Source organism: Lichenostomus cassidix, chromosome 18 (genome assembly GCF_008360975.1).
Source record: "Lichenostomus cassidix isolate B80296 chromosome 18, HeHo_3.0, whole genome shotgun sequence".
Classification (NCBI taxonomy): domain Eukaryota; kingdom Metazoa; phylum Chordata; class Aves; order Passeriformes; family Meliphagidae; genus Lichenostomus; species Lichenostomus cassidix.
The window spans coordinates 738,297-763,232 of NC_139498.1; the positions used below are offsets into that span (position 1 = coordinate 738,297).

The window sequence follows — 24,936 nt, forward strand, 5'->3', positions numbered from 1 at the left end:
AGAGTTATCTGGCTAGATGCTTTACAGTGAATTCAAAAAGCATCTGTTTGAAATTTTTTTAGGAACAGTCACATGCTTTAAGTTATCATTATCTTAGTGTATGGACCCTTTGATTCCATCAGGCACATCAGTAAGCTGTGGAGCATGGAAGTGCACAGTCATGAGTTAAACTGCCGTGAAACACTAGGATTTTAGTTCATGATGTTCTCTCCTCCTACATCGATTTTAATTTGAAGTTGGATTCATCAGACTGTGGAGTAGTTCTCCGGAGCCTCCTGTGCACCAAGCAGGCGTAGTGTTTACTTGGAAATAAATGACTGTGCAGATCACGTTGTTTATCACTCTTCCTCCTCAAGCTGTCCCTTCTGCCTTTCCCAGCCCCCTCTGCAGTTCTGGAGGGGAAATGTGCAGCTTTATTTGGAGATTGGATTTTAGTTACTCTTTGCATGTTTGTTTACAAAACCCCTTGGCAAGAAGGCGGAATACTCATTAGGAATATTGAACCTGAAAATCATTAGTCGTAGACAGGGTGGAAATTGTCATGGTTAGTTGTAAAAACCACCAAGATTTAAGTTACACCAATTGGAACTAACCAGATCTTTGCAATATTGTTTTGTGGAAGATAAGCTGAGTACAACTTGGCCTTCAAAGAAATGCAAGTTCAGTAAGTTCTCTTCTACTTAATGGCAGGAAGCTTTTTGCTCTTGGTTCCACTCACCTTAATTCACAGGGTTTTGCTTAGGATCAGTTATGTCCTCTGAAGTGCTCTGGAGTCTTCAGATGGACCAAAGAAATTGTGTGGCCACTGCTGGGTGTGTAAAATCCAGCTTCTCAAACAGTGGGTTCAATATTTCTCCAACCAGTCAGCGCAGGGCAGTTGGTAAGGAGCGTCTTTGACTTTTCCGTGGTGCCATGGTGGAGAAGAAGGTTTCAAATGCCTGTGAGCTGTGCTGGCCAGGTCAGCTAGGATGGATCTGTGTTTAATCAGCTCTTTGGGAATAAACACACAGAAGCTCTGCTCAGCCTTTTGGTCAGAGGAATTTTGGTTATATGTCAGCCAGGAAGTGAGGAAATCAAAAGTACAGCAGAGTTCATGGAGTCCTCTATTTTCAGTCCCTTAGGAGGAAAACAGAATGTACATGAGAAAAACATCAATTAACTGTTGTATCACTGTGGAAGCAGATCCTAGATTTGTGAAATACACAGTGGCCTAAAATGGTAGTGAAGTGGAAACCAGTGGAATTTTAAGTTGTATCTAGAAAGGATCCTTGCATAGACAGGGTAAGAATACCTAACAATTATGTAATTGAAAATACGTGCTGAAGTGATCCAGCAGGATCTTTAATAGAATTACCTCATGAATGAATTTACTCATATGTATGGAAATGCAAAACCTACTTGCCTGTTCCTGTTCTGTTCAAAAATGCAGACTTATTTTTAGCCGAAGAAGAAATATCTGGATGAGTGAGGTAATATTTTGCAAGACTGTTGTTAAGAAAGTCACACGTCACAGATTTGTACCAGGGTAACTGCAAAATATTCATGCTTATGTTCCTTCATTTCTGAGAAGATTTTTTTTTTGTAGTATTTGAGAAATTTTTATATTAGTGTTGTAAAAGGGAAGCTGGTTTAAGTCTTGAAAAATCAATATTCCTTTATGTAATTATTTTGATACTGAATGGAAATTTAAGAATAGAAGGGAGCACACAGAACACTGTATTGTACAGTATGTGAAAAGACTTGTTTACATTTCTCCTGAATGTTGGCTTAGGCATGTGTTAATGGGAAAAGTGGGATAATGGATTGTTTTTCATATGAGGAAAATGCATTTATTTGACTTCCAGAATAAATTCTTGAAGTTACTTTACCTTTGGTTGAAAATCTGAAAATACCAAGTATAAAGGAAGCTTTTAACAGTGAATTTTTAAAGTGGACTAAAAATAGTTTTGAGACAATTGTAATAGTTGATCTGTAATCACAAATATTGACAATATGCTGCTTGCTAAAAGGAAAAATGGGAACTCTTAGGTTTATTTCTGTTTCAGTTATCAGAACATGTTTTTGTGGAGTCAGCTCTAAAGTACTGTCTCTAGGGATGTGTATCATGTATTCAAATATTGTCAATGAAGGGAGAATGTAGATAGGGATTATAGAAGTGCTTTGCTCTTCTGCTGGTAGTTCAGATGTGGATAACCACTTGTCTCAATTTATTGGCAGATAATGTCTGTCTGTCCACAGATTTTTGTTATAACTCTCAATCCCCCCCAAAATATTTTCTTTAAAATTATTTGAGGTGTTGGTGTGGCAGTGGTATCTAGACTTTCTCAGACATAAAAGGAGCTAAACCAGCAGAAGGAAGAGACAAGTGGATGCTTTGCTGTTGACCCCCTGTTCTTCCATCCTTCCCTGTCCATCCCTGCTGTGCTTCACCCAGCAGAAGCATCTCCTCCTCCCGAGTGTAGGTGAGAAGTGCTTGCAAGAGAAGACGTGGAGGATGTGGCTGCAGGCTCAGAGACACACTTAGGGCATGAGTTGTGTTCCTCCCAAAGCAAAGGTCGTGTTGCTGTTGAAGACCCAAAAGCCTCTGCTTAAATCCACGCTGACATTAAAATTTGAAACCCCTACTTACATCCTTCAAATCAGTCGTGGGCTTTAAGTACCTTCTTGAATTAGAATCAAAACTGAGAGCTGGGAACGATGGAGAAAAAGCCTGGGAAGAAATTAGTGAGAAGCTTGGTTTAGGAGATGTGACTGGCACAGCACAAGGGGGATGTGATACAACACCTTGAGATGGGAATGCAAGTTGGTTGGCAAGTTGTCAGTGCCATTCCACAGCTAACCAACGTTTTATCGTCCCCTCTGCCCCCACTCTAGGATTTCTGTCCCTGAGTCATGGCAGACAGAAGACCAGAGAAGGCATGTGAACAAGCATGTGAATCCCTTAAGCAGCAGGATTATGAAGTGGCAGTGAAGCATTGCACAGAGGCTCTCCTTTCCCTCAGCCAGTACCCCCCAGCTCACCTCCCGGAGCCCTGCCAGGCAGAACTCGACCGCATCAAAATCGAGACTCTTCTGTATAGAATTGCTTCCTTTTTGCAACTTGTGAGTGTGACTCTTTATAGTATCTAGTCAACTGGGAAGAAAGTCAAATATCTTGTATTGTCAAGATTTAAATACAACTCAGAGTTTTTGGCTTGTTGGTTTGCCCACAGAATCCCTCTTGCTACAGCATCTATGAGGCTTCTGTCTTGTCGTTCTCCCTGATCTGTTTATTTTTCAGGATTGGGACCTCTTAGTTTGGATCTCAATCACAGTTCTCTAAACAAATAGGAAAAAATACTTTAAACATTAAAAAAAACCCCTATATATATTCCAGGAAGGCAAAATAGCTGGGTTTAGGGTACTTATGCTGAATTACATACCAAATTGCCTTATCTCCAAGGAGCACGAAATTAAAGTTTCTGCAAATAAAACCACTCAAAAAACAAAGTTAAGAAATGCCAGAATCTAAGCAGCTGGTTGACACCTGCTTTGGCTCTATTTGCATAGGCCTAAAATTACTCTCTTAATGCTTAATCCCAGTTTTCCAGGGCTAGGCTAGAGCATATCTGGTGAAAAATGTAACTTTTAGACTCTGGCAGATAGTTAGTGGGAAGGTGAGAATGGGTCCTGTAGAGGTCTGTGGATGCAAAGCAAGAGGCATAACCCTGATTTCCAGGTGACCCCATTGCCAAAGTCGTGTCCTTCCTTTAAAGCATCAGAGCTGCTGTTTCCTAAAGGAAAGGACATTACAGTGCTTAAGAATAAACCCACAGCCTGCTTTTTCTTGCCTTTCTGAAATGCTGTTACAGGTTTGCAGGGACCTTGTCCACTCCAAATCTTCAGTAGTGAATAGAGCAGTTTCATCCCAGGTGGAAAAAGCTTGGCCAAGTCTCAAGACCTTGCTGGGCAGTTTTGAGGCAAATCTAATGAGGGATGCATTTAATAATTCTTTAAATAAATAGCTGGATTGGACTATTCAGTGTGCAAAACAAGAATTGGGAAACTTCTGAAATGAAGAAATGACCTATCTTATGGCTCCTCAGGGGAAGAGACTCACAAATAAGTGAGGTTGTTTTTTCTGACAGAAGTTATGTTACTACAGACTTGACCTCTCAAAATTATTTCCTTAAGCCAATATGCAGATTGGTGCTTGGAATATTTAATAAATTTCTGACATCATTCTTTGAAAATCCTCTGAGGCACCTATCAAAATCTTGCTATTAAAGACTTGAGTTATATAGATGCGTAAAGTCTTAAAAGTAAAAGAGGAAAAAATCCAACTTCTTGTTGTACTTAATGAGATGATCTTTAAAATTACTACTGATAAAACAGAATAAATAATATACATATCTTAAAATTTCAACAGAACCATATTAGTGCAAGATTAAAAAACAAATAGTGTCTAGAAAGTTGTTTTATAATTTTTCCTAGGTGTTGTGAGCCACCTACAAATATACAAAACACACAACTTTGCCCATTCAGGCTCCTCTTTTAAAATGTCCATGTGCTGAGAATTTGAGAAAAAGTCAGCATTTTGAGAATTAATCAAGGATTTGAGAAGCAGTCAGCATTCTAAGAATAAATAATGTTATAATTGACATGTGACTTATGTTCTTTACATGTTCCACCCAGGAAAAGACAAGGTAATGGTTTCTAAAAAGTTTTAAAAAACTTATAATTCAAGCATGTAGTTGTTTGTGCTAACTGGAATAATGCTATTTTTAAACTTTTCATGTTTTACCTTTCAGAAAAAGTATGGGCAAGCAGATGAAGACTGTAGGCATGGTATGCTTATTTCTTTTTTATTACATAGTGTTATGAATTGCAGTCAGTTGTCTGAATTTTTAAAACTGATGCCCAGATTTGTTAGTTTGCTAACAGTGGGTTTTTTCCTATTTAAAATTATGTATCTGCTTTATAATACTTTTTCTGCTCCCCCCCCCCTTTTTTTTATTCTTAAAGAGAGATCTCACTATTTTTCAGGTCTTACTCAAGCAGCAGGACTCAAATACATGTCTTTGGCACAGTGGTGCTATTTGTCTAATAGTTATTTTAGTGCACAAATGTAGGAAGAGTTGATAATGTCAGGATTTTTGTGAAGATAAAGACACAAAGACAGCTGATTGTTCTGCCTTTCTTCCGAGGGACAGGGTGGATATTTCGGTTTGCATTTGGGACTTAGTTCAGAGAAAATCAAGATGATGCACATTGTTAAAGCTTCCAAATGTGCCTGTGTCACACTGAAGTTGAGCTTTTCATGTTTCACTGCCTTGTTCAGTTTGGGTCTTTTTGAAGGAATTAACCATCTTTCCTAATCTTCTGTTGTTCATCTATAATGCAAATTATTCAGAATTCACTGAGAACTCCTCGCTGAGTTTGGAAAGCGTTGGAACAGAGTTTATCAGTTAGATTTGGAAAGAAAAGGTGGGTAGATCCCACCTTTCTGTTTTTAGTTCCTTAACTACTCCTGAATGTTAAAGGCAATTTTTTCAGGTGACAGTTTTGTTAAACAGATTGTGATCTACCCTTCTGCCATTTCTGTGCTAACAATGGTAACCTTTAAATTGTTCCTTTCTGGGTTTGTGGGTTTTATATTGTTTTGAGGTTTTTCTTAATGTATTTGCCTTCATTAATAGTCGAATAACAGTTTGGGGAATTTGCGGGGCTCTGCAGCCTGCTTGTAAAGGTCCATACAAATTGACCAGAAAAGAAACTTGCTTTCTGTAGGTGTAAAATTAAAGTTTAATAACTTAAGTCTGAATGTCTCCTAATCAGTACCATTCTTAAAATAGTATGAAATATTTAAAAGGTTTCTTTTACCTCACTGATACATGCTATAGGGGTGTAATACTCTGACTATCCTCAGAGTTGTCTTTCATGATGGCAAAAGAAGTGAGAGACATGGAAAGCTGAATGCTGGTTGAAGGAGGTAGGAGGGAGGTTGCTGTTTTAAATAAGCAGTGTTCTCATTGATGAGCTCTGATGGGTTTGTCACAGGGGACAGGGGTGACATTCATCTGGGGGACTTCCTTGGTGTTTGTGTCAGTTAGCAGTGTCTCCAGGAAACTGTCATGGGAACTGCTTGGTGTCTCTCACTGGATGGGCATAGAGCTGGGTGCAATGGGACCACTGATCACTATCTTCTTTTTAAAAAACTAAGTAGAAAAAACAGCTTTTAAATGTATACTAGTAATGAAGAAATAGCATCCCTATTAATGTTAATTGCCTTCATTCATGCCAGCATGTTCTGCACATATTTTTTTCCAGATCTAAAACTGAGGACATTTTTGAACTTACTAATGCCATATTTATGTATGTATATAAAAATGCTGTGTATGTGTTTATATCTATATATATACACACATATACACACATACCATATTTTATGAATATACGAATGAATGATTGGGTTGTGGTTCTCCATGATGTGTGGTTATCAATTGCAGCCCAGCACATGACATTTAGGGCATTTATGATCCCACAAGGTCTTAGTTTTGGTTTTGTGTTTGAAATATCGTTGGGAAGGAACAACCTTAGCATGGACTACTTGATACTCCCACTCCTTGATACTCACTGGATTTCTATAATCAACAAAGCTTTATTCAAGCTGCTGTTCTCTGTTCTGCCTTTTTACAAGACTTGACATGTTGCACAGCTATGATGGTTTTATTTGAGCCACAGTGATCAGTGTATTTTGGAATAGCTGGAGAAATACATGTTCCTTATAGTATGCTGCTTGCAGTGTTACAGGGAATGATGATAACTTAAAATCTGTTAAATTATTCTGCAAATCTTTCCCAAAAGATACTGGTTGATGTGTTGCAACTTTTTATGTGCAACCATATGTTTTAGCTTGGTGATATTATGCAGATAGTGATATGAAACATCATAATTGGAGATTTAATATTTGAGATTAAAATAGCAAACTGTCAGACATGTTAAAGCTATTTTTGGCGCTTCTGCTTCTGATTTGGGAAGCAAGGTCTATTTTTGGCAATGTGGTCAGTACTATGAGTGTGGTGAATTCAGACTAATCTTGGAGGCACTTTATAAAAAAGGATTTAGTTACCATTGCAGTTTGAAGAGATGCCTAGCTGTTTTTATTTAAAAATTTTGTGGGACTATTTATTTATTTATTGAGTCTTTAATGCAATTTCTGTTAACGATGTGAATGCCTCTTGAGTGAGGAGTTTTGATTTATTATTCTAAAATGTAATCCTGAAGTTGTGGTGAATGTAAAATTCCTGTTAGCACTAAGAGGGGCTGTTTGAATCTGCATGAGTAGCAGTATAAACACAGATGTTGATGTTGCCTGCAATAACAGTTATTTCATAATTCCTTAATTTTAAACAACTGTCCAGCCTTCTTTTCAATTCACACACTTAGCTTGCTAAGCTTTTTAGTCACTGTGGCGTTTGGGTTTCTGGACAGGTAATACGTGTGGTTAAGTGTTGTTGCAGCTTGTCTGAAGCACGTCTGTATCATGAAATAACTGCAATAAATGCTGTCCTGCTGGAAATGTTCAGCAGAGTGTCTGTTTGGCACTGCTGATGCCGTGCTAGGAAGCATTTGCAGAGTTTGCTCTTACAGGGAGCCTGTGAATTTCTGGGCTCAAACAATCGTTCCTATATGCCACACTTTGCAGCATAAGTGAATAGAAGCCCTTTTAAAGGAGCAGGAATTGCCCATGAGGAGGTTGGCTATTTTTGGAATCGACAGGGCATGTTTTGTGAGCATGAATGGATCTTCCTGAGCATGTTTGTGTTACTGAGAGCTTGTTGGTTGCTATTTCTTTTTTACCCTTTCTGTGAGAGGAGGTCCTTTGTGTCTGTGTCAGATATTTGAATTTACCCTTCCCATATTTAATTTATGTCTATTTTAGCACGTAAACATGACAACCTTTTTTGAGCTCATGTGCAGCACTTATTAGATGGTGGGAGACAAGCTTCAAGTTAATATTAGATAACAGCACATGACACTTAATTCGCATCCAAGAAGCCATGGATTCAACCTAAGCTTCAGACTTTGTCTTCTTGTTAAGGGTGAAGGAGGACTGTATCTGTGAGCTAAACCAAGTGTGTTGTGCTGAGGGTGATGGAGGCTCTCTGTGTTGCAGTGCTGGGCGAGGGGCTGGCCAAGGGCGATGGATCTCTGCGGGCAGTGCTCTGCTGCATGCACCTCACCGGGAAGCTGCAAGTTGTGTCCAACGTCCTTTCCAAATCACTGATGGGGGAGTCACTGGTAAGTGGGTTTGCTACATGATTTCATTAAAAAAACAGCTTTATATTTCCTTCTTTTCAAAAATCTGTTTAATAGCAAACTTTCCAGCATATGTTTCGATGGCAGGTTGCAAAAAAATGACTTGTATGGAAAAGGTAAATAGATGAGCACACATATGTCATTGTGATGCCAGGTTGTTGCATAACCAGTGTTTCAGAATTAGGATTTTGAAAAGTTTCGTCAGTGTTGGCCCTGAATCCTCAGGGAATGTAAAATGAATTTGCCTGTTTGTGTGATTGACAAGAATAATATAAATCTCAAACTTTTACTTGCTTATTCTCAATTGTACCTGACCCCATTTTGAATGGGCTTCAGGAATTCTATCCATTAAAGCAGAAGAATTATTGATTGGACTTTGGAATAACTGGCCCATGATAAGTTGTAAGACAACATAAAAAGCTTTTCAGGGAAAGAAAAAAAGCTTTGCATTTCAAGACAAAGATAAAGGTTTGAGTTCAAAGCTTCTATTTTACCCTTGAACTGTTAAAACTTGTAAAGATGCTTTTAACCCCAGACAGGTAAGTAACTTCTGACTCTTCTGTGACTGCTCATATGGGCAAAATTGGGGACATATGGAAATCTCTAAAGAACAGTGTGCTTTTAATTTCTGTAATCTGGATTAAATAGGCAGTTGATCACCATGAGCTGCTGGTTGTGATAAACCCAGAAACATGGTCATAGCTTGGTCAGCCTGAGAGGAACATGTGACCTCAGAAATGTGCAGGAGAGCCTCTTACCTTGAGATTGGGTCCTGTCTCCTGTGTCTTGGTGCTTAACTCAATCAGTAGGTTGTTTTTGAGAGTTCTGTTTGTCTGTCTGGTCTGTATCCTGGTATCCTGAATTCCCTTCCCCCAGCCTTTGGCTATTTTTACATAAAGAAAAGGTTTTTTTCCTTTTCTTTTTTTTTTTCTTTTTTTTTTTTTCTTTTTTTTTCCTTTTTTTTTTTTTTTGTTTAGCTATTTTCTAATGAAAAAATGGTTCATTGAAAAATTCCTGGTGAGGCTGAAGGAAACTTGCCTTCAGGAAAAATTAGTAAAATAGCCTTATTGCAGGGAATGTAGAGTGCCCTTGTTTTGAGCTGTTGTTGTGCAAATAAAGGTAGCTTTGTATAGAGTTCCAGAGTGTCATCCCAAAGCAGAGTTTGAGAGGTTTTTACAAGCTTTGGGTTGTTAGACACAGTTGTTTTCAGTAGGAATATTAAAATCAGCAAGTGATTTACTGACTTGTGCCATTGTCTGAAAGAAGAAGTGAAACAAAGTTTTAGAATTAATTTATTGGAGTGTTGGAATCCATCCAGTTTCCTCCCCAGTGGTTTAAGAGAATGATTCTTGGGAACATTTTTTTGCTCTAATACTTTTAAGCTCAACAAGTTCAAATTTTAGCCTTCTGCTGAAAAACTGAAAAATCATTTTGGAAAAAGCCTAAATGTGAGGATTGTTAAGTGTGTAAGTTTTCAGCAAAGAGTAATTTCTGCTGCTCACTAGCACAGTCAGAACGTGGAGAAGTCTAATAAATGTAGTAGCACTTAATTAAATTTTGGCAAGAGATTATTGAAATAAACCCCACAGGTCTGGGTTCCTTTAATCAAAGTTTTGACTCACACGAGTGTGAAATTGTTGCAAATACCTATATATTTCACAGAAATTCGATTTTAAAAGATTTTTACTTCAGATGTTCTTGACTACACAGTTAGTTACATTGCTAATCTTTTCTTTTGAAGGAAAACTCCAAAAATTACAAAGTCTATGCCAGGGCAGGAAGAGTTATGGAGCTGCAGAAATTAGTGATCTGTAAAGTAGATCCTTAAAAAGAAATGAATCCATCATTGCAACAGCAGTGAAAGATTGTTATATTAATTCTTCAGAGCTAAACTGTTGCAGTTACCATGGTATATTTTTTACCTCATGTTCTTCTTAATATGGTGCTTTCCTGAATTTGCCTGTATTGATACTTGCTGTAAGTCTAGTCCTGGTTTTGGCCAGGGTAGAATTCCCTTTTTCACCACAATGTTTGCTCAGTTTTATTTAGTATCATTTAAAACTGTCGTGGTGAGTCAAACTCATTTTTCCTTCTTCTCCTGGTGTTGAGGGGGAAATTAATTGAGTTGCTGTGGTTTAATGCCCATGAAGGTTTATGTGTTCAATAATTAATATTCTTTCTTCCCCCAGAACGGGATGGTAACTAAAGATCTGACACGGCTGAAAACACTTCTTGCTGAAACAGAGGTAAGAATGAGGATATTATTGGGAAAACCCTGAGCAGTGCCTGAAGCAGCTGAAAGGCTCTCTGTGTGTCCCAGGAGATCACTGGGGACAAACTGGAGCAAAGAGTATTGTTTCCACTGCTCTGTGGCTCTTTAGCCACCAACCTCTTCAGGAGCTTTTCAGTCTTGCAGGATGTATGAGAAAATAAAAAATGTTGCTACTAGGTTGTTGATTCTTGAAGTAGTAAGTAGAAAGAATTCCAAGCATTTAGATCTGCTTTATTTATTTATTTATTTGTTGTGTTTTTGTTTGTTGGAAATAAGTCTGAAGTAATAAACATGACTTCAGAAATTTTTTAACAATATAAATACCTTCTCAATCAAGCTTTTGTTTGTTCCTGGAGGTCAAACGGTCATGTCTACTGATCAAATTACCCCTTTTTTTTCCCTTACGCTTAGTCATTTATTTGAGCTTTATTTTTGATATAGATTGAAACCTGAAAGACTTATCAATGAAGTTTTGTTTTTGGTGTTTTAGAAATCCACTGCAGTCCACATTAAGTTGATCACAGGGTGGAATTTGGTCTTGTAAAAATCTCTAAAATTCTCTTCTAACAGTTGACTGGGTGTTCTGTCAGAATTCCTGTTATCATCAGAATCCCTGTTATCAGCGGGGCTTGAAACTGGAAGTGATTTCAACCTATGATTGATATTTTTGTAATAGTTGTTCTAAAACCCATTTTGACAGCAGTTCTTGTTGATGGAATTGTTTTGTGTTCCTTTATAACTGTGGGCTTTTTTCTATAATTGTAGGCAGCTGGTAAAGTACCATCAGGATATCATGTAGAAGATTTAGAAGAAGGTATGTAACTCAATTTTAAAGCTACATAATTTCCTAGTGAGAAGACTTGGATCCTGCTGAATGCTCAGTGCTGCATTGCAGGCAAAAAGCAAAAAAGGGACTTGACTGCTGTGATGAGCCCAATGACTGAGGTAGAATTCTCAGTGTTGACTGGGTTTGGAGGCAGAAATTCCTGTTTATTGACCAGGGGCTCCATCAGAGCCTGCTCCGTTCTGCAAACGGTTTGAAACTTGCCTTTGCTTTAAATGAGTTCGTTAGGGATTGTAAATTGATTTGGGGGGGATAATTTTGCCTGTGTTCAGCTGCACGTGGAGCTGATGCTCAGAGCAGCTGCTGTGTGGCTGGAAGCCCTTGGCAGTGGGGGAGCTAACCCAGTTGTGTCTCGCAGGGTGCAGGGATGGTTGGCACTTCCGCCCTCCTCCCCGCGGCGTCACGAGCAGCGAGGAATACACCCTCTGTAAAAGGTAAACCTTTGCTTCTCTTCAATCCTCCAGGGGATCACAGGGGCTCCTCTTTTATTTTCCTGCTGACAGAATGATTAGGAGGCCAGGAAGGTGAAGGTACTTGTTGGAACAGGAGCTGAGCTGTTCACAGGTTTTTGGAAGGGTCAGTTTATCCAGAAACACTTCCGTTTGTAGAACAAACTCACTAACTCCATTTTCATAATTCAGTGGTTTGAGGGGCTTTTTTCAGTGACAGGTCAGCATCTGTCTTTCTCCCTTACCTTTTCTATTTTGGATGATTTCAGAGGTGTGGAAAGCTCCCCAGGCAGCAGTGTAAGCAGACTGAAGCACAGTCAGGTTAGGATGCTGCCTTCAGATAAATGGACTTTGTTGGTAGATGGACTTCATCTTCAGATAAAAAAAAAGTAGAATTTCCCTCAGATCTCATTACTTCCCTTTTGCATAAATTGAAATGCACAGAGAAGATCCAGTGGCTTGTGTTGGTATTTCTCCTTGTCCTTTCCAGGTCAATATTGCCTGTATTTTGTGGTGTTAATTGTCATTGCTCTACATAAAACTGTATTAATATATATGCAGAGGAACCATCATTATGCACTTGATTCTGCCATTTATGTAACGAATGCAAATTATTTTCAAAAGCTCTGACCTGCTTTTTAAATGACATGACTGAATTGCTGAATTTGAGCTACTTTTGGCATGATTTTCTAGAGATGCTAAATCTTGGCAACTCTTGTTGACTCTTAATCATGTCTGGTGCTTATTCAGCAATTTAAAAAAAGCAGATATTTACAGTTTTTAGCTTGTGATGATCTTCTGTTGAGTAACATCTATGCCATGTTTCCAACCATTGCTCTGAAACATTTTTCCACTAAAGCTGTAATGAGCTTTATGCTCAGTTAACCCTTGCAGTGAGAAGGATTTTCCTTACTCAGCAAATCCCTCTGAACAGCATCTCTGACCAGGGACTAAAGATTTGAGTTCCATGTCAGGAGGCACTTCAGGTACTGAATATGGATTTTTGAAGCTCTGGTTTATTTTTCCCCTGTGTGCCATAAAGCAGGAGGAGTGCAGCATATTTATTCTGGATAATGAAGCTATGGAATTGCAGGAGGCATTAAATAAGAAAGTAAAAATGAGGAAAAAGAAAAATGGTAAAAATATGAACAATGGGATCTTGGAAAAGCTGCATAATGATGATAAATTTTAACGTATGCTTTCCTATTAAAAAATGAAAAGGAAAACCACTTGATTTTAAATCTGCTATGTAGGTTAAAAGAACAGGTCAGCATTTTTTTATGCTTGCACTCCATTTACTTTAGGCTGTGAAAATCATAATTGTACTTTAGCATTCTAATGCAGTGATGAATTGGAAAACTGACAGTAAAAATACTGAAATTGACTGCCAAGAAAAACATTTTAATTTAAAATATATTAAGAAACATAGCTTGAGAAGACCTTTAGTAACACAGTGTTACAGGTTGTGTTTGTTTTGTTTGCAATTTGGGCATACAAACTCCCAAATACATTTCTTAAAGGAAAAGTGTATGCTAAGACAAATTATAACCACTGATGCAAGTGTGACCTAGATATGCAGCTACTTGTGCTGCAAGGTTTTTGTGTCACTCAGGTGTGGCTTGGTTTTGTCTCATAGCTCAAAGTTCACAGTTTATTTCAATTATATGACACAGGTACTGTGGAAATAAAAAATGTGATGTTTGCATTAACTTTTTATAGTCTCCTTTTGCAAGACAAACAAACAAAACAGTCTCCTGGCCTAATTTTATTCTGTATATCCAATGCTTTCTTGGTACCTTCAGAACTTAAGCCTCTCCCCCTATTTCATTTTCATTTTGTCATCAATTTTTTAAGTGCTTCAGTTTTGAAGAATGATGAAGGTGCAGCTACTGCCTTGTGGTTTATAATTTTAACACAAAGTTAAATTATAAAAGTAGTTCCCAAGTTATACAGGCATTTGCCCAGACTTGCAGTAAATTCTGAGGACTAGAATGCTTCAGTTGTATACAGGACTTTGGGATAGCTTTAATTTGATACATCAGCACATGCCACTAAATGGAAAAATGTATTTGTTTAAGGAATTCCTAATGTCTGCCAGAATAGATCCCTTAGACCAATACACCCTTTCCAAAGGAGAGGATGAAACCTTTTCCTTGAGAGATTTCTGTGTAATTGTATTTAGTAGAAAGCACCATGTGATGTCACTGTTGCTCCAGGAAAAGCTGCTGAATGAGTATTTATCAGCTAATCATGTAACCACTGGAAGAAATTATGTTACATCTTTGCTTTGCCCTTGATGAGCAGGGGGCTTTGTGCATATTAATACAGTGCCTAGTCATTTCAGGGATGCTCTGTGATCTCCTGGTGTGAATTGCTGTACAAACACTTGATTCTGTTTGCTTTAAAGCTGGAAATTTCTTAAGACTTGTGTGCCCCTCTGTTTCTAAGAAATTTGATATTGTTTTATGGGCTTTGCAATAAGAGAAGCTGCTGCCTCCCTTACAAAATGCTATATAAATATATATATTTCCAAATTTAATTCACATGGACTAAACTGCCTTTAGTTCTGGGAGAGAAACTTAAAGAATATCCTTCTGGCTTTACAAGCATAATTCCGATACATTTTATTTTAACTGGAGGCCATAAAGTTCAAGGCATGATGTTTTTTCCTGTTTGCTGTAGATTTTTAGAGCAGGGGATCTGCAGGTATGGTGCCCAGTGTACTTCAGCCCATTCCCAGGAGGAGCTAACAGAATGGCAAAAACGCTATGCTTCCCGCTTGATCCGGTTGAAACAGCAGAAGGAGAACAAACAGTGCTCAGGCAGTTATATGGAAACCCTGATTGAGAAATGGATGAATTCATTATCTCCTGAGAAAGTGGTAAGGAAAATATACTGCTTCCCTGTGTGCTCAGATTGAAAACTAACAGATAGCCTGGTTTTGGCCCTTATGGTCAGAGCTGGTCGAATCACTCATCACCAAGTAATTGTCCAAATCATCTGCTCCCCTTTCCGTCCTGCCCTAGATCTGCTTGCAGAGAGACTTAGGCTGATTTGTGGTTTAGTCACAGCTTGTTCATTTTGCATATTCACTGTTCCAGTGCAGGATGGGTCAGGGAAGTCCCATGGTATTCCTGTTCCCTGAATGAGATGGCAGAATGTGTTAAACTGCAGAGGTGTAAATGGTGAAGCTTTCACAACTTAGTGAATTTAACAAATCCCTGAGTGGTATTTGCATCAACCCTGCACAGTCTAGGAAACCATTCTTTCCTCTTTCTATTAAAAAAATGCTGCCTTTTCCTGGATGTTTGTATTTTGATACTGCTTGTAGATGTTTAATGTTACCTTCTTTTTCTTTATCTAGCTTAGTGAATGTGTAGAAGGAGTGAGAGTAGAGCATAATCCTGAGCTCTCAGTAACTGTCACCACCAAAAAGTCTCACCAGACATGGACATTTGCTCTCACGTGTAAGGTAGGACTACTTATCTTTTGAAAGTGAGTCAGTAATAAGCAGAATGCAACCTATAACCTTTTGCAGTTAAGATTTCAGTTGCATCATTCATAAAATAGAGAAACTTCCTAGCACCATCCCTCCTCTCTCTCTGTTCTCCCAGCAGCTCTGGTGATCATATACCAACTGTCCAGATTTCTGGAAATCAGGCAGGACCTGCACCTGCTCTGAGAAGCTGAGAGTTCTTACAAACCCTCTTTATCTAATTGCAAATGAAGATATTCCTGAAGTTATTTCAGTATTTCAGCCTTGGTGTTTCTTTTCTAGCCTGCAAGAATGCTGTATCGAGTGGCATTGCTGTACGATGCCCATCGCCCTCACTTCAGTATCGTTGCAATATCTGCTGGAGACAGCACTACCCAGGTATCCCAGGAAGTTCCAGAAAACTGTCAGGAATGGATAGGAGGAAAGATGGTCCAGAATGGAATAGATCATTATATATACAAAGTCAGTATAGCCTTTAACACGGAAATCTTTGGAACTTTTCGCCAAACGGTGGTGTTTGACTTTGGATTAGAACCAGTCCTCATGCAACGAGTGATGATTGATGCTGCTTCTACTGAAGGTAATGTAGTAAAACTTTTCTTTTTGCAGTAATGGGGATCTTTCATTCCATCTCTTGTCTTTTCAGCTTTGGGCAGAACAGCATCTCTGTCAACAGCTCGTGAATGTCTTCCACTGTATGTTTTGTTCTTCATAGATGTGAATGTAAAGAGTGGACAGAAGCTTCAGAAGGTCTAAATCAGGCAGATAATTGGAATATAACTTACTCTGGGTCAGGATTGAGGGCCCTGTCTAGATGTTTAGGCAGGAATGAAAGGTCAACATTAAAATATTTTAATGGAGGAGCCTCCATTCTGCATTTTGGAGTCTTTATTTTCAGCAGGAAAGGGGAGCTGTAGGAAGTTTTCTGTGCACTGATTATGTACAAACTGCTCTTTAAGAAAGTGTCACTGTATGTGCAATCTGTGCAAACAGGAGCTGTTTATGTCAGGCTTGCAGGGAAAGCCTCTCCAGTGAGGCTTTAAATTAAATGGCTCTTTCCAGCAAGCAAGGAGTCAGTCCCAGCATAATCACTGAGCTTTTGGGATCTGAGCTGTGATTTGTGTCAGAGAAAGCTTCATTTATGGTGATGTTATTTCAGACACACAAACCACACAAATTTGGACTTTTTCTTGCTGTGCAACTGATATGGTTCAGGCTTGAGGGATTTTAATGTGTATTTAAATGTGTCTTCTTGATGAACACATGAGATCAGTGAGTAAGAGAAGCCATGTTCCTGTAGTCATAGTCAAGATGAATGTAGATTTCTTTTGCTAAAATGCTGGGGTTTTTTTCTTATTTAGACTAAAGACAGTCAAGATGATGTTAAGGATTTAATTTGAATTTGAAAATGTCTTTTTTGCACATTTTTCAGCGTTGGTGTGATATCCTGGATACCTATGTTAAATCTTACTCAGAGATTATACATTAAGATAGCATAGCTTGACTATAAATGCCAAATATTTTCAGCTCTGCAATTTAACTGCAATTCTGTTAACTGATTCACTGTTGTCATAGTGGTTTTGTGGTATTAATGGATATATTTTAGGTGGCTGGAGACAAATACTTCTTGGTCTTCTGTTTCTCATCTAAGCTATGTGGTCCCTGAAATTAGGGTATACTGAAAAATTAATTTCCTTTTAATTTTCTAATTTTATATCCTGTTAGGTCACATTTCCTAAGTTTTGTTTAGTAAAGTAGCTTTAGCTGCTTTATGCAACTGTCTGGACCATACTTAGAATAGGGGGCTGTAGAATTTTTTAAAAGGCTTTCACAGTGTTGCAAATGCAATGATTCCTTACCAGCTGGTTTATCAACTTGTTTTTATGACCTTCTAAGTTTTATAATACACATTTTAGGGTTCTCAGTGTTTAATGTTTTGAAATGAGGTGATATTGCAGTTGGGTTTTAAGGCATATTGCAGTGCCAAGTCTTTCAAAGCTGCTGGTGATTATTGAAATAAAAGGGCTTTCTTTGTCTTTATTCATTCTATTTGCTACCTACAGAATGTTTATTTTCTGCTACTCTTGGAGAGCCTGCTTTGCTCTCTGTGCACACCTGGAAAGCAGGGATGGGAGGAATCTGCCTGTGCTTCCCAAAGGTGCTCTGGGCAGAGGAGACTCCTGCCTGTTTTAGGTCATTATCTTGGAGGGGATTGGTTTTAGCAGTGGGTTTGGTTGGGTTTTTGTTGCAATAAACCCAAAGCTCCTGGGGTTTGTAGTTAGCTCCTTCCCTGCTCTGTCTCCCTGCAGACCTTGAATACCTGATGCACGCAAGGCAACAGCTCCTGACCACAGCCAAGCGTTGGGATTCCACCTCTAAGACTATTGTGGAGTTTGAGCCTAATGAAACTACTGAATTGGAGAAGAGCCTTCTCACCAGATACCAAATCCCTCTGTCTGCTGACCAGCTGTTCACACAATCTGTGCTGGACAAATCACTGACCAAGACCAACTATCAGTCACGGCTCCACGACCTCCTTTATATTGAGGAAATAGCACAGTATAAGGAAGTTAGCAAGTAAGTGATTCCTTTATAAAAATACTCCTATTAAAATGAGGATGGCAGCTTTTTTCATTAATCTTACCTGCTTCTTTAAAATACTGAGTCTTCCTGTTTCTTTGAAGTGAACCTGAATGAGTCTAGGAATAGTAATGTTTGGTAAAGGTTGTTAGCACTTAACAAATATAAATTACTGCTAATTCATTGCAAACAAACAGTATCAGTCTGTGCTTACAGTTGCAGTCACTAAGCAGCTGTTGTACATAGTTTTGTTAATTAATTTTATTTCTAGGTTTTGTCTGTCTATACAAGAATATATTACTAATAGTTGTATTTTTGTTCCTGTGTGAAAGTAGGTTATAGCCAAGGAATATATCAAATCTTTGTATAAAGGGTTGAATTGTGGGTGGATCAAACTGATCTTGTGATGGTGTGGCAGCTGACTTTATTTATTTCCTAAATAGGTTGACACCCAGCTTCTGAAGCAAAGTTCCTAATAAAAAGCATATAATATGCATTGTTTGGTTTGTTGTGTCTTTAGGGGTTATGTACAGATTACCCAACTGGAGTAGCTGCATGAAAAGTATGGATTTAGGAAAAAGGTGTGAAATTCTCACTTACAGTCCTCATGGGGACATTTTTTCTGTAGTTCAGTATTTGTGGTCAGAAATTTTTCCTGCATTCCTGTGGCACTAAAGAGTTTTGAAGTGTTGCACTAGTCAGAATGGGAAGTCTAAAAGATATAACATCCTTTTAGCCTGATTTTGTAGCAAATTTAGTTTTATCAATTACTGAATGTTCCAACTCAGGAAGTCTTTTTTTAAGATGAAGAACCACTCTGGAACTACAGAGGTTCTATTGAAATACCCCTCTAGAACTTAGAAAGAAAATATTTTGAGTAGCTGTATTTCTAATGCAGAAAAATGGTTCAATTTATTTTTTTTTAATCTCAGCTGAAGGGCAGTATTTGAACTATTTCTTCATATCTTTTATCACTGCTGTGCTTTGCTCCTGAGTCTCACACATGGAGGAGCCATGCATGAGCTCTGCTTCCAGCACACAGAAATACTCTCCATCATACGTATTTATAAACAGGCTTTTTGAAACAGAAGTGCATTTAAAGTAAATATTATGAAATATGATCAAAACACGAGCAATATTTTTATTGAGTGATTTTTCACCTTGAGAGTTGCACTCTCATGCCTCATAGGAAACTAAAGAGCAGCAAACCTGGTGAAATGAAATAAAAATAAGTGTATCCTGTATGTAATGCTTCCCCTTTGGATGATGTGGTGCAGCAATAAGTTATTGCTTGATAAGTTACAAGTAAGTGTTAATAATGTTCTTGAAATCTTCTGTTTTGATAGTGTTGATGACAGAAATATTCTTTTGATCTTGTAGCTGACCCACTTTATTGCAACAAGGCTCAAACCAGCACACATCTCCACTCCTCTGTGGCTAAGATCACACACTCAGTATTCTCTAGTGAAGTGTCAGGGTTGCAAGCCTTGAAATGGGCTGAGAAATACAGATGCAAGTGGGTTGTAACACCTCTGAAGTGGTGCCAGGATGACAGTGTTGATGAGCTGTTCACTGGAAAGGTTTGTGAATGTACATTGTAAAGAGTGGGATTGTCAGCCTGGTCTCCTCTGACAGCACTGGAGTAACACAGTGGCTGCAGCTCAGGCTGAAGTGAGTCCTTGCTTTTTAACAATGCTGATGATCCTCACTGTCGAGGAAAATGCTGTTTCAGACTTTCTGTGGAATCACCTGAGTGGAACTGTTCAGTATTGGGTGAAAGTTGCAGTGGGTCTACCATGTCTTCAATTCAGTTATAAGGGAGTTCTGGATAGTTTCAGAGAATTTTTCCTTTAAATCATGCTTATTTTAATATTTCAAGAGGCATTTATACAAGTTGCTCCATGTGAGTATCACCAAGTAGAATAGTAAGGGAGTCACTGCTGTCGAATTTCCAGGTGCAAACACACTGTGTTTGAGGAAAAGCAAAGCAATGTTCCAACCTTGATAGTAGTTTAGTTTTGGAGAGTGGTAATATGTGTTCATGGTTTTAAAACTCTTCCCTTCTCTCTTGCATATTGAAGAGAAAAGCAATATATACTTGTTCGAGTGACTGGAAGATTTTCTTGTAGGAACACTGAAGTGTGTGAGGTGACAGACAGCTCCTTCCGTGCCACCAGAATTACAGAGCAGATTTATCCTCAAGGCTGTGAACTCGTCAGATCCTGGCTCTGATGGAGAATAAAAGTGCTTTTGTCATGGCAGTGTGCTCCATTGATCAGTGCCCTGGCAGGTGTCTCACTGCACAGCCCGAGCCCTGCAGGTGTCAGTGGCACAGCAAATGTGCTGAATGTGCTCCTGCAAAGTGGCACCTGGGGCTTTGTCCAGGATGGCTTTATTTGCCTTTGGGGAGTTCGTTGTTTGCATTGCTGCTGCATGATTAATGATTTATGAAGTCTTTCTTCGTCATTATTTGGTGGTTTTAAATATGAACAACAGGTTTTCTTGTAGCTGCTCAGTGGACACTGCAGGTAGGCAATTGCAGTGCTTAGGAGGAAATCAAAGATTTGGTTTGTTTTTTAGAAGCCTGACTGAAAACCTTATTTTGTCTAACCCTGCAAAACAAGGGCAAGAAGTGGATGAAAGAAGCAACTTCTGATTTTTTAAAAATGAAATCCTGAGAGAGTGTTGCAGTTTTGTAGTTTGCCAGAAGGTGTCAGCTTGCTCAATGGAAATCGCTTGATAATCTAAACTTGAGATTCCCTTCAGCACATTAATGAAAACACTAACCTGTGCCTTGTCTCAGAAAGGCAATAAAACTGCTTTGCAGCCATTTATAAAAATCTGAATTTGAGCTGATACATATTCAGCAGCATAGGGATCAACTGTAGGGAAGTTTCAACAAAATAAATTCACAATAGCAAATGATTCTATCTCAGTAAGAATTCCCAGTCCTTGTTACTCAGTTAAATGTTTTATATAGCATTTAACAAGGAGATCTGAGCAGTTTCAGATGTTGCTGGCTTGCTGATAACTCCTTTGGAATAGTGCAGCACTTGCAGAGAAGAAAGCTTGGTTTTTGGTTTGGGTTTTTCACTGGCACACGTGGAAATCAGAAGGATTGGGTGAATGCTTTCACTGTAGCTTGTGCAGGAGCATTGATGGTCATGATGAACCAAACAAATCCCTGCTAGATAAGAAAACTTCCCTTACTTTTGGAGCGTCTGGGTCTGACAATGCCCACATTATGTAAAGCCACTGTTACCACATGGGGGCAAACTTGCAGCTTTTGTGCAAGACTTGTGATTTGCCAGACCTGAAAAAATGTATTTGATTGGTGTGGTAGATGTTTAATTACCAAGCAAGCTAAAATGTTGGATTTTAGTGTTAGAGGCTAATGATTATTGATACTGCAGGGCTTAATGATCAATTACCAGTTTATTAGGTTAAAATAGAAAATATAAGAAGAACAGATCAAAAACCCCCATCATGAGTATGAAAAGTATTGTAAGAAAATAAGGTATTTTTCCAAGAGGTTTTATTTAATTTATGAGTGGGTTTTACTTTTTTTCTGTAATTTGTTGCAAACTTAGAAAAAGTTGCCAATGAGAGAACAGAATACTGTTACTGTCAGAGTTTTTTTCCCCCTTTGTTCTTTATAAAATCAGGTTGAAGCAATCTGTTCAAAAACCCTAACACACTAGGAAGAGATTACTGTGTAATGGTGAGAGGTCAATAAAGTGTGCTAATAAGTCACTTTAATATGTTGTGCATGTGACTTGTGGAAAATAACTGCAGTGAATGAATTTGTTACATCTCTGCTTACAGCAGGAAGCTGCTGCTAATAGGAATTCTGTGGATAGATGGTTTATAGGGCTGAGCCTGTGATGCCATTCCCTCATTTCAAATGAAATTATATCATTTTAATGCCTGCAATCTGATTTGTTTCAACACATTTTTAATCAATTCCTCTGATTGATTTTAATCAATTCCTCTGAATTATAGGTATAATGCCATTGAACTTTTAGGATGGAGATTGCCCTCTTTGGTGTGCAGCCTGGAAGAGACAGATGGGATAAATGGGAATCTTGCTCTGTTCTTTGCCTGTCTCTCCTTGCATACCTAACATAGGATTACAGACTATTTAAATAGAAATTTTTACTGCTTTGGGACGTAATTCATCCACTCCAAGCTTTTTTTGATGTCTAGTATTTGTTTCTCTCTTGTGAGGGCTCTTTTTTTAAACTTCATAGATGTTGATTCTTTTAAATATATACTTTTTAGGCTACAGTCAAAAGGAAAAAGTGTGGATGTTTGACAGCTGCATGCTTACGAAGGGCCAGTTTGACTGTACTTGTTTGTACTTAAAAATTAATTAATGCAGTGTATCTTCCCTCTGAACGCCTGGAATTTCAGAATCTGAGAGCATTTTTGTGCACTGACTCGATGCTTTCTCACTTAGGTTCAACATAAAAGTGCAATTGCAGATTGTAGCAAGCTTCATGCTCACTGGTGTTTCTGGAGGTGCAAAATATGCCCAAAATGGACAACTTTTTGGCCGCTTTAAGCTCACTGAGACGCTTTCTGAAGACACTTTGGCTGGACGGCTGGTGATGACCAAAGTCAATGCTGTTTATTTATTGCCTGTCACTAAAGAAAAGTCAGCACAGAGCCAAGGAACCAAAGAGAAGGTTTATGAAGCAGCTATCGAGGAGAAGACAAAGGATTATATCTTCTTGAGGGTCTCCAGGGAATGCTGCGAGGAGCTGAACCTTCGGGCAGACTGTGAGATGCAGGTAGGTCTGGGTGGAAGTTGTGTCAGAGCTCTTTGTCTTCTGTTAGCTTTGGCTCCAAAACTGATCTGCTTACCAAACAGAAATAACCTCAGGTTAAGGTCACTGGAATTGCCTGGGATGAATGCATTTTCACCTAAGGTTTATCTCCTCCCATTTACTTTGTTTTGGGGGAACATATGCAAGAATCTTAATGTCTTAATTTAACATGGATAATTGGTCTGGGAAGACTTCTGGTGTTCTGAGCTCTTGGTTTTGTGTTTATTTTCTTAAAACAATAATTAAACTTACTAATTGATTCTATTGGAAACTCAACTGGAATGCAAAATGAGCTGGGGCTTCACAAATTGGCTAATTTTTCCTTGAGTGTCTCATAAATCTTGGCCTGAGGCAGCAGATTTATTCTGCATTAGAAATTGGGTCCTAAAGTTGTTTGTACAATCATTTAGTACTTCATATGTGTATCACTGAACTGGTGGTCAGATTCTTAAAGCATTACCTGTATTTGAGTGAATTTTAATTGTGAGTGGTTTATTTTTAATTAAGTATTAACTGAAATTTTGGAAAGGTTTGCTCAGGCTAGAGCTGAGAAGGTTGTAATTTGGATGTACAGAGTTTTTGTTAAAGATGCTGGAGATTTTTGCTGCTCTCTTCAGTAGAGTTGATATTCCCTATGTAATTCTCAAACACTGATAAAACTGCTTTGATTTTGTGGCTTTGGATAAGTCGGGTGGTTTCTTTCCTTTTTCTCTTATAATTAGTCTCAGAAACTTGGTGGTGCCTTGTTTGCCTGCTGTTCTGGCTTAACCATAATAAATACACAATTCTGCTGTTATCAAGCAAACCATTCATACAGGTGGGGTAGTGAACTTTAAAGCACCGTGGCTGCTGCCACTGTTTTATTTTTGGAGTGGTTCCTCTGTTCTGTGAACCTGGCAGTGCATTAACTTCCTTTCCCACTGTTTTCTGATGTGGGATGTGTATTAAAGCAGGTTACACACCTCTCCTTCCCAGATGGCCTCATTCAGTGCTCTGCAACAGCAAACAGAACTATTTGATTCCATCCAAGCAGCATTAAAAGCAAAACAAATCACAAGCTGTTAAGAAAGTGGTGAATTCAGGTAGATAATAGGAGATATTTAATGCCAGGCACCTTGCTTGGGCTCCCAGAAGGGGCTGTTAAAGTGTCACCCAGATGAGCATCACAGTTTTTCTGCATTTAAATTACCCTCGTAGCATTGTGTGCTCTTTTGTCAGCCTTGGGTCTGTCTGGGCAAAAGTATTTTCCCCAGACAGATCAAACCATAGTTTGGGATCATTGCCATTGGGGTAGCATTCTTCCCCAAACATCTGCAGGACGTGGCTGGGGGGCAAATCCCTGAGTGGGGCTGGTAGGACAGAGCTGGGGAAGGAGCTGGAGGTGACAGGAGCTGTGCTGTCACTGCTGCAGTGCCAGCCCTGAGGGGCACAACCTGCACGGTGGGGAAAAGCAATTCTTGAACGTTCTGTGTCCTATTTAAAAAAGGTTTTCCTAGCAGTTACAAACACCTCATGCTTAACGTTGTCAGATTTGTTGCTGCCCTTGTCTTCAGACTTATGGTTGTACATCTTGCTGTAAAATGTGATAGTCAAGATGAATATTTAATGTCTTTATATCTGCCAGAGATGGAAAGTTAATGGCTGCACTCTGCAGGGATACAAGCAAACATTGTTTATTTACAGCAAAGCTAGTGTTGATTTTGCATGCTACCTAATGATATGAATGCTGTAATGCTGAAAGAAGAGGAGGAAAAAGAAAATGCTAATTTACAAATCCTTTTGTAGGAGATTATCTGCAAGTAATAAACTTCACTGGTGCACAAGTGTGATGCCTGTGGTAGGAAGAGAATTGTGGGCAGATGAAGGAGTGTCAGGTACAACAATTAGTTAAATCCCGAAGGATAAATTATTCCTCTACATGGGGAATTTTCCTCCAGAGGAGAGGCTTCCTGAGGGAAGTTTATGTGGCTTTGAAAGAGAAGTGATCACTTTTCCTTCCTTCCTTTTCAACTGACAAGGACTTTTTAAGGTTTTTATATAAGTTGTCAAAAAAGATAATTATAAAAATGTGTTCTAGTATTGCTTTGTGTTTGTTGAACTTTCTGGTTGGTAGCATTAATTACCATGAGATTAAAGAGTACTTAAGTAAGAACAGACTAACAGTG

At 38.6% G+C, this 24,936-nt stretch overlaps 1 protein-coding gene across 7 annotated transcripts in view; it reads left to right on the plus strand.

Moving 5' to 3' along the window:
• Positions 1–24,936, plus strand: part of HELZ (helicase with zinc finger) — a 77,405-nt gene that overhangs the window by 12,600 nt on the left and 39,869 nt on the right. For 4 of the 7 annotated variants that reach the window (XM_085077326.1, XM_085077329.1, XM_085077328.1 and 1 more), the window contains exons 2-12: positions 2,875–3,102; positions 4,791–4,827; positions 8,159–8,283; positions 10,491–10,547; positions 11,339–11,387; positions 11,776–11,851; positions 14,549–14,747; positions 15,231–15,338; positions 15,645–15,942; positions 17,672–17,939; positions 22,402–22,735. In XM_085077326.1, the coding sequence (XP_084933452.1) occupies positions 2,893–3,102; positions 4,791–4,827; positions 8,159–8,283; positions 10,491–10,547; positions 11,339–11,387; positions 11,776–11,851; positions 14,549–14,747; positions 15,231–15,338; positions 15,645–15,942; positions 17,672–17,939; positions 22,402–22,735 (1,761 nt within the window). In that variant the 5' untranslated portion in view covers positions 2,875–2,892. Of the gene's footprint in view, positions 1–2,874; positions 3,103–4,473; positions 4,686–4,790; positions 4,828–8,158; positions 8,284–10,490; positions 10,548–11,338; positions 11,388–11,775; positions 11,852–14,548; positions 14,748–15,230; positions 15,339–15,644; positions 15,943–17,671; positions 17,940–22,401; positions 22,736–24,936 lie in introns of those variants that run through there. The other 3 variants (XM_085077330.1, XM_085077332.1, XM_085077331.1) reach the window with 3 other exon arrangements.